Source organism: Coregonus lavaretus (genome assembly GCF_964263955.1).
Source record: "Coregonus lavaretus genome assembly, contig: HAP1_SCAFFOLD_2005, whole genome shotgun sequence".
In the NCBI taxonomy this organism is placed as follows: Eukaryota; Metazoa; Chordata; class Actinopteri; order Salmoniformes; family Salmonidae; genus Coregonus; species Coregonus lavaretus.
The window spans coordinates 73,424-91,242 of NW_028161209.1; the positions used below are offsets into that span (position 1 = coordinate 73,424).

Below are 17,819 nucleotides of genomic sequence, written 5' to 3' on the forward strand. Positions count from 1 at the left end.
ACAAGTTTTTTATGTTTTGGTTTTGCTGTAAAGGAGCGTTGTCTGAATTTTCATGGGAACATTGGTTATTCTGGTATTGCTTCAGCTGTGTGGTTTTTCTCTCTCTCTTCAATCACCTTCTTTTAATTAAGAAGGAGAATGAGGTCTGTAGAAAGAGAGCTAATCTTTATTAATTTGAATTTTTGCGCCGTTAGGTCACTCTGGGAATTGTTATAAAACATTCTCGGAATCCACATGACAATCCATTTCTCATCAGTTAGTTAGGAAACCTTCGCTTCAGCATGGGCAAACACACGCACACATGCTCGCACATATGCACACACACCGCACAGAGCAAAATGTCACTCTGAAATTAAATATGAGTTCACAGACATGTTGTCTCCTTCCAGCTGGCAGGTCTTCTAACTGCACTCTCTATCCATATGCCTAAAAGGCATTATAAGTTCCTACTGTAAGAGTGTACAGTCTCTACACTAAGTTCAACTTGAAAGTTGTCTAGAACTACATTGGATTCCTCCTCTCTCACCTTGCCATAAGGCTAGCAGGGCAGAGCAGGACAGCATACCTCCGGGTGCCATTGTGTTTTACGACTGGCCATAGATCACCAGGTGATGTACCCGTCGTCCGTTGTATGATTGCTTTTCTCCAATATCCCAGAGTCAGTGATCCCCAACTCTCGTACACACGCACACACACCCAGCCACACACACCCAGCCACACACACCCAACCACACACACATGCACATGCACACACACACACTGCTCATCGGCTCGTCCAGCCTCTGGCCGGACCCTTGGCCTCTGGATTATCCCTCCATCTGTAATTAAACCCAGCCAAGGAGAACTGCTCTGCTGCTGCTGCAGACTGGAGACTAGAGACTGGAGCTCAGAGATGGGATGGCTCCATGTTTCATCACAGCTCTGAGAACGGCCTGTCACTGATCTCAGACGGAGGTGTGTGTGTGTGCGGGTGTGTGTGTGTGTGTGTGTGCGTGTGCGTGTGCGTGTGTGCATGTGTGTATGTGTGTGTCCGTGTGTGTTTGTGTGTATGTGTGTTTGTGTGCACATGTCTGTCTGTCTGTGTGTGTGTGTGTCTGCATGTCTGTGTGTTTCTCTGTGTTTGTGTGCGTGAGTGTGTGTGTGTGTCTGTTTGAATGTGTGTATGCTTCTACTTGTATGCTACTTCTATACTAGCTGTATGTAGAGGGTTTATTTCATGCATACTGTCCTTAATTACTGTAGATATCAGTTGACTGTGATCAGACGTTGGCAGGGTTGACTGTGAGTTGAGTGTGTTGCTGCAAGCAACACGGGCATTTTGAGAGATCTCCTATCTCTCAAAATGCCTCCTCCACTGCTGCAGTCACAGGTCACAGGTAAGACCGATGCTATTACACAACTCACTGCCAGCAGCCAACAACACAAACCCTGTCTGTCACTTCTTCCTCACTGGAAAAGTCTGTTGTTGCAAGATAACAGTTTAAGACCTCAAAGCGGTGTGATTTTTTACTCAAAACTCTCTGATGTATTGAAAGAAAAGTGTGGGATTTGATGGGAGAACTTTAGTGTACTAGGAAGTATGCTATTGTTTCACACAGAGACAGGGCTGTTGTTCTCTGCTGGTGTGTGATTGTGAGGAGGGTATAGTCCAGCAGTGACTGGGTAATTACAACTTCTGTCTTAGTGAAGCTCCTAGTAAGATCACTATCCAGCTCTCTGATTGGACAAGAGTACAGGGACAACAGGTGATGACAAACATTCCCGATTACAATGTCAAAATGTAATCTTTCTCTTTTTTGGTCTAATCACTTCCATTGTGATAGTGGGAGTGGAAACAAGGACAGGCAATTGGCTTCCACAGGTTGTGATTCTGATGGATTCTGTCTGAACGATTGACAGCAGCTTTTGGCCCCCTGTGTGTAGTCAGGTGGCTCACTGCATTAACCCTACTCTGCCCTGAGGGATATGAGCCCCCCCCCCCCCTCTCTCTCTCTCTCTCTTTCTGTCCCTCCCTCTCTCTCTCTTCTTCTCCCCTCCTTCCCCTCTCCCTCCCTCCCCCTCTCCCTCTTTCTCTCTACCCACCCGTCTCTCTCTCTCTTTCTGCCCCCCCCCCCCTCGTATAGGTAGGGTAGGGTGATATTAAGCTGCTAGGCAAGTGAGGTGAAGGTTGTGGTCCTGACTCCTGACGTGTGTGAATTACCAGTTGGTCTCTGGGGATTGGAACTCACCCAGCCGTGTGTAATTAAAAGAGCATGAAGACAGATCAAGTGCTTTCCTCAACTCCTAATTCAATGTTCCTGGAGGCTGCTAGAGAATCCACTGGGTGCCCTGTCTGTCCATGAAGCAGGATGGAAAAAGATCTTCTTGTTTTGATAGTTCATCTGAGATTGACTCTGAGTGGAGGGTAGTTAGCTGTGTCCGGCCCTGCGGTTTTACCCTGTGTTTTCTTTATCAGTAAGCTATTTTAATTCTGCAGTCAGTAAAGAAGGTTATAGATTTAGCACCCATTATTCAATTTTACTCTGAAGACTCTTAACCCCCAGCCAGCCCTCTCAGCAAATTCATTGGAAACTTTTTAGGGGTGCAGGTAGCCTAATGGTTAAGAGCGCTGGGCCAGTAACCAAAAAGTCGCTGTTTCAAATCCCTGAGCAGGATAGGTGAAAGATGACTAAAATGTAAATCTATTAAATAATGTCTTACCCCCTTCTAAGAAGCCCTCATTGAGCTGCTTCTGTTCATAAACTTAGTAGAATATGCATGATTTTTAGAAGAGCACATATTTTGGGGTGGAATTTGTATCATGTTAGCTGTGGACTTCCTAATTGTTTGCCTAACCTCAGCCCTGTATGTAGAGATGAAGCTGAGTCTGACAAAACCGAGTCAGTAATCACAGCCTTTCATCCGCTCTGGGAGACTCTACTCTGTCCTGGGCAGCCCCTGGAGACGCTTTTCTCCCCCAAAGCCTGTGATTTGATATCTTCTCCCACAAAGAGGAGCTCAGATACAGCGGAGCACAGCAGCACACCAACATGCAGCAGGGATTGAGATAATAGTCCGTATTCCACATGCATCTGTGTGGGAGGAGGTTAAGGACTGCTCAGATACTAACACACCTCTCTTCTGACACCTCTCTCTAACACCACCATCCACTCTGAGTCAGATTTTCTTCTCCCAGCTCTGCCAGTCTAAAAGTCTTACCTACACCTGTACGGATGATGGAGACCCACCAGTGAAAGCCAAAAGAACTGCCCAGTAACGAGCACAACATGTAATTCATGGTCTTCTGCATAGAGGTGATTCTTGGGGCTTCAAAGGGTTTCAAAATGAGGTCAATCAGAGCGTTCACAGAGGTGTTTTACCTAGACCTCTGTAGCCAAGGAGGCCCCAATCCTCTCAACCCTTACCTCAAAATGAAGAGGCACAGACAGCACTAATAGCATGGTAAAGGCCTGCATCCAGGTTGTCTCCTCTCTCCTCTCCCCTCCGGCTGTGTCTAATATATCTGGCTGCTGTGAACCCGTCTGACCCACTCTCTCTTCTGTCTCTCTTCATTAACACGACCCCCCCCCCCCACACACACACACACACACCACCTCTCCACCACATCCAGGTTTACCAGGCCGTATGCTAATATTGGCCCCCTTTTTCCGCGGGTGATTAAGTAAAGGTTAGATAAGCATTTGCTGATGTGGCCGAGGGCTTCTACCCTCCAGGGCAATGGTGATACACATCAGTGGTTCTGGAGGAGTGGGACTAGTGTACAGAATAGGCATGCCTTGGACATTGGCTTATACAGTTTGTGACTAGAAGACAATAATTGTATTCACTCAAATAATATCAGAGCTGTGATTCCATGTATGATTCTGTGTACCCGGATTTTTCTATATTGAGCAGGTATCAAGGAAACTAGCTAGTACAAATACATACATAGATGTACTGTTACAGTCAGATAACCCAAGAGACAAAACTGAACTCAATTGTGTTACTGTATAGATAGATGCAGATAGATGAACAGTGAGGTGAGGCACTTTATGTGCAGTAGTACAGCCCTATGTACTGTGCAAATTCCCATGCATTCTGATAGCTGCTCCTGCCTCCTGCCTCCTGCCTCCTGCCTCCTGCCTCCTGCCTCCTGCCTCCTGCCTCCTGCCTCCTGCCTCCTGCCTCCTGCCTCCTGCCTCCTGCCTCCTGCCTCCTGCCTTCTGCCTCCTGCCACCTGCCACCTTCACCACCCACTGCTCTCTAACTGGGTAGCTGGGTAGCTGGGTAGCTGGGTAGTGGGATGGAAACATGTTATTCCTGGCACTACCCACCCTGCGTCCTGCGCTCTGAGTCCACCCAGCATGGCACGCACCACATCCTGTTGCCCATATGCCAGTACGTGTCCCATAATCCCCTGTTTCTGATCTAACGACATGTCACTCGTGACCCGTGACAGAGGACTGAGGACAGGGAACGGGAAGAGTAAGTCAAATAAGTCCTGTAGATGAGTTAGAATCCTGTCTGTCGAGAAATAACAGGCTTTTTTCATTGGACATGATTGGTATTTACTGTAGAGCAATGTAAAAGATGAGGTCAGATATTAACACACAAACACACCCAAACAAACTCTCTAATGTCTAAGCATAGATATCCTTCCCTGTTCTTTCCTATGACTCTCTTTGCAAATGTCAATATTACTATCTCTACACCAGATCTTGATTATATGTTCTCTGTTCTGTCTCCTGAAAATCCTCCCTCCAACATGACATGCATTTCTGGCATGTTTCTGACTTGTTTCTGACTTTCCGCTTCAAGACGAGGCTATTTGAAATGCATCTCCTCTCCCCTGACTTGTGTGTTGTGTTTGTACTACGCAAGCTGCATTTCATAATGGGCAGCGCAGCTCAAATCAGTCCCAGGCAGCAGCAGAGTCAGTGGTGATTGTATCAAACTGACCTCTAACAAGCTGTCAGCTCTGGTTTGATAAAGCATGCATGTATCACTGCTGAGGGGCTGGGCTAGCATCCACATGGACAGACACAGAAGACAGGTCTAATTCATGGCTCGTCACATAGCTGGATGCTTCCTATCCCTCCCTGTTTTTCCTTCCCCTCCAATATTGTCTCATCCGCTGGCTGATGCTGTCCTGTGGTGCAGCCTAGGCATCCAGCTAGACAGGAAGGGGAGAGCACCGCAAATTGGACTGGAGATAGGGAATCATGGGGAGAGGAGGGAAATAAGGGAAGCACAGTCAAAAGTGGCATACGGTCTTCCATGTATGGAAAGGGCCCAGTGGGTGTCCTCCCCTGTCTGTCTGCAGCGGTAGAGAGGTTGAGCAAAAACGCAAGCAAAAAGGGAGCTAACAGTCAATATGGCCCTTTTTACATTTTAGTCATTTAGCAGACGCTCTTATCCAGAGCGACTTACAGTTAGTGAGTGCATACATTATTTTTTTTTCATACTGGCCCCCCGTGGGAATCAAACCCACAACCCTGGCGTTGCAAACGCCATGGTCTACCAACTGAGCTACATCCCTGCCGGCCATTCCCTCCCCTACCCTGGACAAATTGTGCGCCGCCCCATGGGTCTCCCGGTCACGACAGAGCCTGGATACGAACCAGGATCTCTAGTGGCACAGCTAGCACTGCGATGCAGTGCCTTACACCACTGCACCACTTTAGTGTGTTCCCTGGTTCGATATGGTGAGAGGGAGTCAATGGAGTAGTCAGTGTCAGAGAGCTTTTTGTGAGGCAGCAAGCTGTTTCATCTTGTGAAAGGACTACTGGGCACTCTGCCCCTGCTCGCTAGCTAGCTCTCTCCCTCTCTCCCTCCCTCTTTCTCTCTCTCTCTATCTATCTATCAAAAAAAGCAACAGCAACATCAAAACAAAGAGCAGTTATTATGTAATAATTTGGCAATTACCATTTTCAGTGTAATCCTTTAGTAAATACAACGAAGTGAAACCAGTATTTAAGTACCTCAACTGTTAGACAGGGGGTGCTAGTGCGTGATGAGAAACGAGTCCAGGGACCTGCTGAATGAGAGGGAGACCGAGCGAAAGAAAAAGAGAGAGACACTGAGCAGAGAGAGAAATCACACGGAGTAGGAGAGAGACGTGAATCAAACCAGCAACGAAACTGCTCATGTAAACTGTGTGACAGGCGGATGGAATGCGCTCTCGAAGCATCTTTCTCTGCCTCTCTTGCGGTTAACTTTGGACTCTGTGTGAGGACTTGTTAACCGTGCGCGCATGGGTTCCGTGACAGGTTGTAAAGAAGGAATTCCAACACTATTTTTAAAGCCACACGCGGATCTGGGGGCGTGGACCGCTCGAGCACAGACCGTTTGGCTCGAGGAACATTGAATGTGACTGTTGGCTGTGGATTGTCGTACCACTCTACCGGCTTGGAGTGCCCAGGCATACCCAAAGCATTTGGACACAACATGGTCCGAGCTGTCGCTCTCGTTGGTACGGGATTGCTTTGAGTTTAAATGATATTTTCTGTCAATTTTCTTCTCATTGGAATACGTACATTTTGCTCCGATTGAGGGTTTACAAGAGGACAAGAGGAGTGAGGGCGGCGTGGAAGGAATAGGCTACTACAGCGGGAGCAAAGCGTCTCCAAATAGCGCAACGTTGGAACGTTTATGATTACATATAACTAAACCAATTACTGAATACGGTAACACTTTCTAATCCGTCTGAATCTGGAACAATTCTTGGTTTTAAATAATGATTTTTTCTTTGCCTAAAGTGATTGTTTACGGTGAACCTGGCATGTCGATATGGGCGAGTAACATCGATGGCCAAATGACATCGGGGATTTGAGAGCTGTCACCGCAGCCACTGAACTCATCTCCGTCTGCAAATATTGGCATGTGTCAAATGATATCAGTGTATTTCGTTTCACTGACCTTTTTCACCAGGTTTATTGGATATTATCACAGAATAACGGGAGCGCATATATTCCATATTCCCTATAACAAAAAATAATAGAATTTTGAGCTACGTAGCCTACATTTTAGGCTATTAGGACTGAGTCATGGATTTTAACAGTTGCATTGTCTTTTCTTCGTGTGTTCCTGACCTTTAGACTGCATTATTTGCGAAGATACTGCAATTTTCATTTGCATTTAACAATGAGATTTAAAATCAGTTTGGGGAAGTAATTATTGGTGGTGTTCAGTTCTGCACTCTTTACATTAGCTTACTTAGCTACAACACCCAAACATGACAAGCACTGGACCTGTCATCGTGTTTGAGTGGCTGAAGACACTCCAACTCTCTCAGTATGTGGAGTCCTTCGTGGATAACGGCTACGATGATCTGGAAGTTTGCAAACAAATTGGGGACCCCGACCTGGATGCTATCGGTGTCTACATACCGCACCACCGGCAAAGGATCCACAACGCGGTGCAAAGGCTGAAAGACGAAGATAAGGAGACCGCGGCGGGGCTGTATTTTACACTTGAGCCGATGCCCCCCGCGTCCGAAATGTATCCTAGTCACCTGGTGGACCAGTACGAGTCCAAACTGCGGGGGTCCAAGTCTTGGACCGAACCGAATAGTGACCGGGTCGGAAGGAATGGGGGCACGTATCTGGGCGCGCAGAGGAACCTGACGCTTGGCAACCGGAGGGAGCTGGTGATTTACCCCAAACTGAAGCTGAAGATCATGATTAGGGATAAAGTCATTAGAGATGGAGTCAACCTTGCCAGGCCGCCATACTCAAACAAGGTAATATCATCATCAAGACTATACCTCTCACTGGAAAGCTGTATAGCCAATGCATACCATACTCCTGAGTGGTGCAGTGGTCTAAGGCACTGCATCGCAGTGCCAACTGTGCCACTAGAGATCCTGGTTCGAATCCAGGCTCTGTCGCCGCCGGCCGCGACCGGGAGACTCATGGGCGGCGCACAATTGGCCCAGCGTCGTCCAGGGTAGGGGAGGGAATGGCCGGCAGGGATGTAGCTCAGTTGATAGAGCATGGCGTTTGCAACGCCAGGGTTGTGGGTTCGATTCCCACGGGGGGCCAGTATAAAAAAATATATATATATATGTATTCACTAACTGTAAGTCGCTCTGGATAAGAGCGTCTGCTAAATGACTAAAATGTAAATACCATCATTATAACCAGTCCCATGCCATGCAAAGGATAATCAATCATCCAAATAATTTTGAATCAGAGAAAGATGCTAGTCATGAAATAAATGTTGGGTTGGGTAGGCTATATCATAGATATGCATCTCAGATCAAGTGGTTATTGGCTGAGCCATTGCTGGTTGTCAGGCCTCAGGAGAGCCCTGTCTGACCCTATTGTCCCCTGGGGATGTGTCCCTGTCTGGCCCTATTGTCCCCTGGGGATGTGTCCCTGTCTGGCCCTATTGTCCCCTGGGGATGTGTCCCTGTCTGGCCCTATTGTCCCCTGGGGATGTGTCCCTGTCTGGCCCTATTGTCCCCTGGGGATGTGTCCCTGTCTGGCCCTATTGTCCCCTGGGGATGTGTCCCTGTCTGGCCCTATTGTCCCCTGGGGATGTGTCCCTGTCTGGCCCTATTGTCCCCTGGGGTTGTGTGAGTTAGTGAATGCTGCCGTGGTGACGGCTGGCTGCTGTGGATCAATGACCAGGAAGAGGAGGAGCCTTCAATAATTATCTGATTTCCTGTAGAGATAAACACACTTGGATGATTGATTGATTCACACTCACCTGTCTAGTGTTTCTCACCTGGCTGGTGTCCACAGTCCAGCCCTCAAACACCAGACCTCTCTGAGGAGTTGGAGGATCAACCTGCGTCATCATGCTCATATTTGCCCAGGCCATTTGAGTTGATGAATGTGTGCCATCATCATTGATTAGCAGTAGTCTAAATTGAGGGTGTCCAGCTGGTTTTCTGCTGGAGCTCATTTGTGGAGGCAGATTGATAGCATCTTTATATCAGATCAGTGGATGTACATCAGATGCTCAGCCTGCTGAGGGCTAACTCAATGACCACTTTGTTAGTACACAGAGAGAGAGAGAGCGAGAGAGAGAGAGAGAGAGAGAGAGAGCGAGAGAGAGAGAGAGAGAGAGAGAGAGAGAGAGAGCGAGAGAGAGAGCGAGAGAGAGAGAGAGAGAGAGAGCGAGAGAGAGAGAGAGAGAGAGAGAGAGAGAGAGAGAGAGAGAGAGAGAGAGACATACACATACACACAGCTTTTGTCACCATAGCCATGCAATGTACATTCAATTTTTTGGATTAGATGAAAAAGATCAGTGTTTTATTCGACATTTCAGAATATTATCTCATGCACATGTTATTTGGAGGGTTTCCATTTTAATTCATCCTTAAATCTTGATATCTTACAGTGAACATGCAGACTTTATTTGGGATTTCTAAGTAATCAATATTCAAATTACAGTCAGCCATGACTACTCTTAATTTGGGTGTATTGTTAGCGCTTCTTCTGCCTCTTTGTATTCCTGGCATTATCCCTTTTTTTTCCGGGATTATAGGCTAACGTCATGTTGAAACAAAGTGTTGGTTCCAGAGGGTTAAACTTTGAAGGCTGTATTTATTTAGAGCCAAAGCTTCGACATTGAGGCTTTGGAGGAGAATGAGCAGTTCAAGGTCTCTCTCTCTCTGTGTGTGTGTGTGTGTGTGTGTGTATATATACATATAGTATGTGAGTGTGAAACCCTGCAGTAGAGTGTTGAATGTGATCCAGACCAGTGGTTTCTCCTCAGGAGCGAGTCAAGTGTGAGGAGCCCTCAGTGATGGAACTGTGGCCAGCTGGCCTCTGATTGGTCAGTGCAGGGTTCTTCTCTCTCTGCCCCTGAGACCAGACATGGTAGTCTCAACAAGGCTTACATAGTGCGTTAAATACAGCATAAATAAGCAAATGTAGGTTGTGTAGAAGGGTCAGTGTCCGGTAACCATATGTTCAGCTGTTCACACTGTTTGTCTGTTTGTTTGTGTGCTTAATGTATAGACACAGTACTTCCGCCAGCATAGCTCAGTGATGATGCTCTGAAGTGTCGTTGACTGCCACATCCCTGTGAGGCTATAGGATCATAAGCCAACACTTCACTACAAGGGCTCTACTGGGAGACATTAATACCCATGATCCTTATCTAGACCACAGGGAGCCCTTGTCTGGGAGAGAGAGAGAGAGAGAGAGAGAGAGAGAGAGAGAGAGAGAGAGAGAGAGAGAGAGAGAGAGACTCAGTGACTGTCACGCTCTGGTTCCGGGACTTGGTATTTTAGCCAGAGTGTGTTAAGTATTGTTGTGTTTGGGTTGGTTGGGTGGTTATTGGTTGTTTCTGTGTTTGGTTGAGTGACTCCCAATCAGTGGTAACGAGTGTCAGCTGTCGGCTCGTTATCTCTGATTGGGAGCCATATTTAAACTGTCATTGTTCACCTTGGGGTTGTGGGTTTTTGTTCCATGTACAGTCATTTGTCACTGAGGACTTCACGATCGTGGTTTGTTTTGTATTCTCGTGTGGAATTATTAAAGTCAAGATGTTCACTCCCAACGCTGCGCTTTGGTCATACTTCTTAGGCGATCGTGACAGAAAAACCCACCACAACGAGACCAAGCAGCGTGTCCAGGAGCCAACGCCAGAAGCAACTCTAGCGGATATCCACTTCGACTGGGTCAAGCCGCGTGAGGAGGAGAGAGGTTGGACTTGGGAGCAGAGGATATCCGCTAGAGTTGCTTCTGGCGTTGGCTCCTGGACACGCTGCTTGGTCTCGTTGTGGTGGGTTTTTCTGTCACGGTCGTCTGAGGAAGCGGACCAATACGCAGCGCGTTGAGTGAACATGATGACTTTATTTAATCAAGCAACCACGAAAACAAATAAACGAATGACGATCGTGAAGTCCTCAGTGACAAATGACTGTACATGGAACAAAAACCCACAACCCCAAGGTGAACAATGACAGTTTAAATATGGCTCCCAATCAGAGATAACGAGCCGACAGCTGACACTCGTTACCACTGATTGGGAGTCACTCAACCAAACACAGAAACAACCAATAACCACCCAACCAACCCAAACACAACAATACTTAACACACTCTGGCTAAAATACCAAGTCCCGGAACCAGAGCGTGACAGTGACCATAGCCTTGCTATTGAGAAAGGCCGCCGTAGGCAGACCTGGCTCTCAAGAGAAGACAGGCTATGTGCACACTGCCCACAAAATGAGGTGGAAACTGAGCTGCACTTCCTAACCTCCTGCCAAATGTATGACCATATTAGAGACACATATTTCCATCAGATTACAGCGATCCACAAAGAATTCGAAAACAAACCCAATTTTGATAAACTCCCTTATCTACTGGGTGAAAAACCACAGTGTGCCATCACAGCTGCAAGATTTGTGACCTGTTGCCACAAGAAAAGGGCAACCAGTGAAGAACAAACACCATTGTAAATACAACCCATATTTATGTTTATTTATTTTCCCATTTGTACTTTAACTATTTGCACATTGTTACAACACTGTATATATACATAATATGACATTTGAAATGTCTTTATTCTTTTGAAACTTCTGAGTGTAATGTTTACTGTTAATATTTATTGTTTATTTCACTTTTGTTTACTATCTACTTCACTTGCTTTGGCAATGTTAACACACGTTTCCCATGCCAATAAAGCCCTTAAATTGAATTGAATTGAATTGAATTGAATTGAATTGAGAGAGAGAGAGAGAGAGAGAGAGAGAGAGAGAGAGAGAGAGAGAGAGAGAGAGAGAGAGAGAGAGAGAGAGAGGGGTATCATTGCTCAAACACATCATTGCTCAAACACATCACAGTTCTGGATTTCTCATTTGAGAACAAAACTAGCATTGACGATAGTGTTTGGTGTGTAATTGTTGTGTGCAGTGCAGTCATATCGCTTGCTAATGGCTACATAGATACTACACTTGTGCTTATTGATTTTCTTGGTTCCTTTTAATTCCTTCCTTGCATTTTCCTGACTGAGAAGTTACTTTGACACCATCAACTACAAATGCTTTTGGAAAAGAGGAAAACAAATGAACTGAAATGACATTTTCTTCCTGTGTCGGTGTCTGAGGTTAGGGAGGCCTAATTAGATCTTTGCTGCTTTGCTTTGCTCTGGAGCAGCAGCAGAAAACAGTGATTTGGAGCAGCATGGCTCATCCCCTCGCTGTGTTGTGGTGACAATGTTGCCATTCCAAAGCATGGAGGCTGAGGAGACACAAGGAGGAGGGTACTATAATATCTGTATCTACTCTATGCTATCTGCAAGATGTTATATCTAACCATATTGAACCACAAACCCTGTCCTTGAAGCAAACAGAGATTTGTGGTCAAATCATGGCAGTTTCTGCAAATTAAAGTGGAGATGTTGAAATGAGTTGGGAAAATGTTTTTTTAAATGTGCCCTGTCTTCAGGTGCCAAAAGGGTTGCAGAAACAGCAGCAGTTAACAGGATAGTGCTCTACCCTATATTTCGTCTTGATCCAACCAATCAGATGATCTGGAATGGATGGGAAGGACAGCTGGTTAAATGTTATGGCTTTGTGATGCTGATTTGAATCGCTACTATTTCAGTTACAAAACCGTCCACGATTTGACCGTCTATTAATGTCCGCGTTGTAGGGCATTAGATAGCAGCCTCTGTCCTGTACACCACCACAATAGTACAGTCTCTCCTCTGTATGCCCTGTGTCTGTGTGGTTAGGAAGTGGAAGCTAAACACAGGGAGATGTCCCCATTGTTTGACTGCAGGCTGATGGAGCAACATGTCCATTCACTATTGTTGTGTTTTGGATTTCCGATTTCCGCCCATGGAATACCACTGAGGAGGCAAGTGGCCTGCATTGTCCTGATGGGAGGGTGATGAAACCACTGGGTGTCATGCAGAGAGGATGATTGCACATAGATGGAGGTTTATGCTGCTCAAACAGAAACAGGACTGGAATCAGTGTTTGTAAAGAGGATTGGGCTGCTGATACTGATCTAAGGTCAGTTTAGCATTTCCCCCAATGTTAGGATTTGTGGAGGGTAAGCTGTTCCTAGATCAGTGCTTACGGGCAACTTCACACCACTTGTTCAAAGCCTTAAACTGACCGAGAGCAGTTGATTCAATCTGGTGGGAGTTCATGTCAAGCTTGTGGCTTAATGCTCCTTGCCAATGTGAGACATTCAGTTAATACATGGGGTTGTTGAGTCTTTGTGAGGGAAGAAGGAAAGGCAGTAATGGGTAGTTGATGCTATTATTGGCTTCCTCCCTGAGTGAAAGGACAAGATCGTCACCTTACATGCTTCACTCTAACCTTGCTTCCTCTCTTAGTTCTTTGAATATCCCAGCTTCCTCGCCTTTCAGGAAATGAGCTTTCTGTTAGAGATCCTCTAGTTGGCCTAATGAGAACATGACCACGGTCCACTCCTGCATTGTGGCTTTAGAAACCCCTTAGGCCAGACTGAAGTACTGCCAAACCGTAGTGTGAAAAAGAGGCTTGTTTATAGTGGTTTAACTTCCCGAATGTTTCAGATATATGATAGTGGTCATAACAATGTATTTAAAATGTGGCGTAGTATAGTGCTAAGTAAAATAATATACATTTCTGTGTTACTATTTTATGGTACATGCATCATCCATAACATTGTTCCCCACTCAAAATAGCATATGACACCAGGTGAATAACTCCTTCCCAATCAAATCAAATCTTATTGGTCACATACACATATTTAGCAGATAATATTGCGGGTGTAGCGAAATGCTTGTGTTCCTAGCTCCAACAATGCAGTAGTATCTAACAATTCACAACAATACACACAAATCTAAGAGTAAAATAATGGAATTAAGGAATATATAAATATTAGGACGAGCAATGTCTGAGTGGCATTAACTAAAATGCAGTAGAATACAGTATATACATATGAAATGAGTACAACAGTATGCAAACATTATTAAAGTGACTAGTGTTCCATTTAAAGTGACCAGTGATTCCATCTCACCGCTTTCTCACAAAGAAGACGTTACGCTCTGTTTTTAGATAATTAAGAGCTTTTTCATTATTTATACTCCAGGCAGCAGAGTAATTTGGTGAAAGCTTTTTATTTAGCCAAGCATCTTCTTTTCTTCATGTTACTAACACAGCACCCTGCGGGCTGGCATGCTGCCACAAGATGGGAAAAGGAGACCCTTTAGAACGAAACGGTCCTGGTGTTTGCTAAGGTTTCTGCTGAAAGCCCTGTTTGCTTTCAGCCTTTATTAAGGACCCTTTAAAGGTGTAATCAACAACTGCTCGTAAAAAGAAAGTCATAAAATGTAAAGGACGGCCTGTATGGGCTTGAGTCAGGGAGAGAAAGTAAATTAGCAGAGGAGGGGGAAGGAGGGGATGTAGGGTCATAGAGGGATGTACCACACTCATTCCCTTCACACAAAACACACTCAAATTGCTTTACTACCAGTCTCCTTTTAAACTACCACTTAAAGGCTGCCTAATATAGCCTGGTCCTAGATCAGTTAGTGCTGTCTTGCCAACTCCTATGGTAATTGTCATGTCAACGACTATAAAAGTTTGCTATACAGCACAAACAGACTTGGTACCAGGCTATGCGTAATAAACACTAGCACTTGAGAACCTGAACAGCATCTGGGTGTGTTGTGGCTAGGCTGCTAGCCTTGACCCCTAGTGGGTTTGACCTGCTAGTCAAACACTAGCTGAGCTGGGGTGATCCTGATCAGAGTTGACAAGAGGAAACGGACCATACTGTACTACAGTCCCTCTGGGTCTCAATGGTTCTAGCTCCAGTACACTATCAGAATACAACATTTACATTTTGGGTAACAGCGCCTCCGGACTGTGAGCTCAGTGCTGTAATGTACATGCAACTGCCAAAATAAAAGAAACACAAGCATAAAGTGTGTTATTAGGACATTGGGCCACCACGAGCCGCATGACTAGCTTCAATGTGCCTTGGCATAGATTCTACAAGTGTCTGGAACTCTATTGAAGGGATGCGACACCATTCTTCCACAACAAATTCCATCATTTGGTGTTTTGTTGATGGTGGTGGAAAACGCTGTCTCAGGCGCCACTCCAGAATCTCCCATAAGTGTTCAATTGGGTTGAGATCTGGTGACTCACATAGACACACACACACCCTTTAAACCCTCTATGCTCCTTTGAGACCCCTCTTTCAAAGTCACTGAGATCTCTTCTTCTAGCCTGGTAGCCAAAATAATGGGCAACTGGGCATTTTTATACATGACCCTAAGCATGATGGGATGATAATTGCTTAATTAACTCAGGAACCACACCTGTGTTGAAGCACTTTCTTTCAATATACTTTGTATCCCTCATTTAATCAAGTGTTTCCATTATTTTGGCAGTTACCTATATGTGAGGCTCCTGAGCTCTTCCACAGCTGTCAAAAGAAATCAGATATATATGCACCCTCAGTCTTGTGAAGTTTTCTGGAAACTAAAGGACTAGCCTGCTACGTATATTCTCCATAGAGAATGGTGTGTGTCATTGTTTTATCAGAGCACCACAATACATTTTAATGGCTGGCTTTCTGTCCAGTCGGGCCCACAGAGACAGACAGACATGACCACCCTTCTCCAGGGAACAAGTGAAAATGTGGGAAAAGCAGTGTAACAATGTGTGTGCAGCTGGCCTTCTCATTTCACTGGGACGTTTTCCTACTGTGCTCTTTCTTTCTCACATGATCGAGTGGCTTTTAAGCAGCTTTAGTCATACTTGCTTATGTGAGGCTGTGGGTGTAAGTAGACTGTTCGAATTACCCAGAAACACAGTTGAAATGCCTCAAATGCTCTATCGAATAATTGACATAACATTTACAGTTACAATGATGGAATTGTTTAGAAATCTATCATGGCATATATGCTGTAAAGTTTTAGCCACAGTATACACTCAGCTTCTTAGTCTAATTCTATACTGGCAAGATATACTGTAGGTCCATCACATGGCACATCCATATCCCTTACAGAGCTATGCTATCATGGCAACACCTTTAAATGAAGCGGCCAGACTGTGTTGTTGCCGGTCGCTGCAGCCATTTCTATTCCCACTGTATTCTGTAGAAGAGGTCCTGATGACACATGAATAACAGATATATTATCAGATATGTTATCAGAGCTATTCTGGTACTACAGGGATGGCTGCGGCAGCCTTCAGACACACACTGGCTGTCTGCATGAACATACTGCATCATGGTCTGGGGAAGAGAAAGCTATGTTCATGGTCAATATCAATGTTATGTATCTAGAAAACTATACTGCGCTCTCTAACTTTGTCAAGGTTTCACTAATTAGTTGAAAATACATACCGTACATTCACACTAAACGTGTGTTTATACACTGAGCACTGAATTGATGAATTGGTTTAGGTTTACTTAATCTTTCTACAGTGTGTGTATAAATAGGCCTAAATTGAAAGGTCAGAGGGTCATGGAGCTGTTTAAATATTATAATCCATGATTTCCATAACAGTGGTTATTTTGCTCTTTCAGGAAGCAGGTGAGAACGTGAGAGAGAATCTTTGCTCACAGGAATCTTTGCTCAAAGGCAGCAAAAAACATGTATTTATTGTGCACATTTCTTCAACACTTCTGACTCTGCTCCAGTGTTAAATTCAATGGATAATAATCATTTATACTTGTGTGTATTATACTAATGTGTGAATTGGACATGTGTTTTTTGCATATCTGCTAGGCTACCTGCTTTCCAGCTAGGTTTATGTCCAGAGGTTGGATAGCATCAGATTTATTCAGTTAGCATTGCTGAAAATGAATCATAAGGGGTTCTTTATATATACAGTATTACAGCTACATGTACAACACCATAATGAATTAATCCTGTTCAGCAACATGGACAGGAAAGCAAATGAAGCAATCAAGTACCCCTGTAGGATTGAGAGTGACAAGAGAGCAGGCTCCAGCATCTGTCTGTGTCAGGAACCAGATTGCACACATCCCCATTGCGTGTAAATCACAGTCGGGTTGATTAAAGAAGGGATCATTATACCAACCTATTCTGTAGCCAATGATTGGAGCTCACAGGAAATCACTTAGTGTGCAATCAAAACACAGAATAATTTGTGGTTGTAGCCCATAGAGTTGGCCTGTGTTATATCTTCTTATATTAGCAGGTGTGTGACCTATTGTGTCTCCCTCCCACTATGCACACCACCAGTCAGGGGTCATGCACCGGGGGGGCTGGCAAGGCAAGGGTTGCCACAGAAACAGATTGTGGGTATTTCAAGATTAGTTACCTTGTTTGTCCTGCTGCACGTAGTCTGGGATTGGAGGTATTAGGAGGTTAAGTGGCAGAGTGCAGATTGGGATTATTGCATTTTATTGCATAATTCTGGCAAAGATGCATAAACTCCAGTATTTTTCCTGCATTGCTTGTTCACCATCTTCTTTTTAAAAAGGGAGCCAATTTGTTTTCAGCTATTTTATTTCCATGACTGCTATTTTATTTCCAGACATATGGTGAGCAATATGTTTGGAACATCTAATCGCAATAAAATCACAGTATCGAATCACAATACGTATAGAATCGTGAGAATTGCAATACATATTGGATCGGCACCTAAGTATCATGATAATATCATATCGTGAGGTCCCTGGCAATTCCCAGCCCTAGCTAGTCCTGGGGCGGCAGGTAGCTTAGTGGGTAAGAGCGTTGTGCCAGTAACCGAAAGGTCGCTGGTTCTAATCCCCGAGCTGACTAGGTGAAAAATCTGTCGATGTGCCCTTAAGCAAGGCACTTAACCCTAATTGCTCATGTAAGTCGCTCTGGATAAGAGCGTCTGCTAAATGACTAAAATGTAAATGTAATAATGTGTTC

At 44.9% G+C, this 17,819-nt stretch overlaps 1 protein-coding gene across 1 annotated transcript; it reads left to right on the forward strand.

Moving 5' to 3' along the window:
• Positions 1-7,213: 7,213 nt before the first annotated feature.
• LOC311121017 (sterile alpha motif domain-containing protein 5-like) lies at positions 7,214-7,720 on the forward strand (the record flags this gene model as incomplete). The annotated part of the gene is made up of 1 exon (XM_084195559.1): positions 7,214-7,720. A coding segment is annotated over one exon (507 nt), but the record flags the coding sequence as incomplete, so codon positions are not given.
• Positions 7,721-17,819: the final 10,099 nt, after the last annotated feature.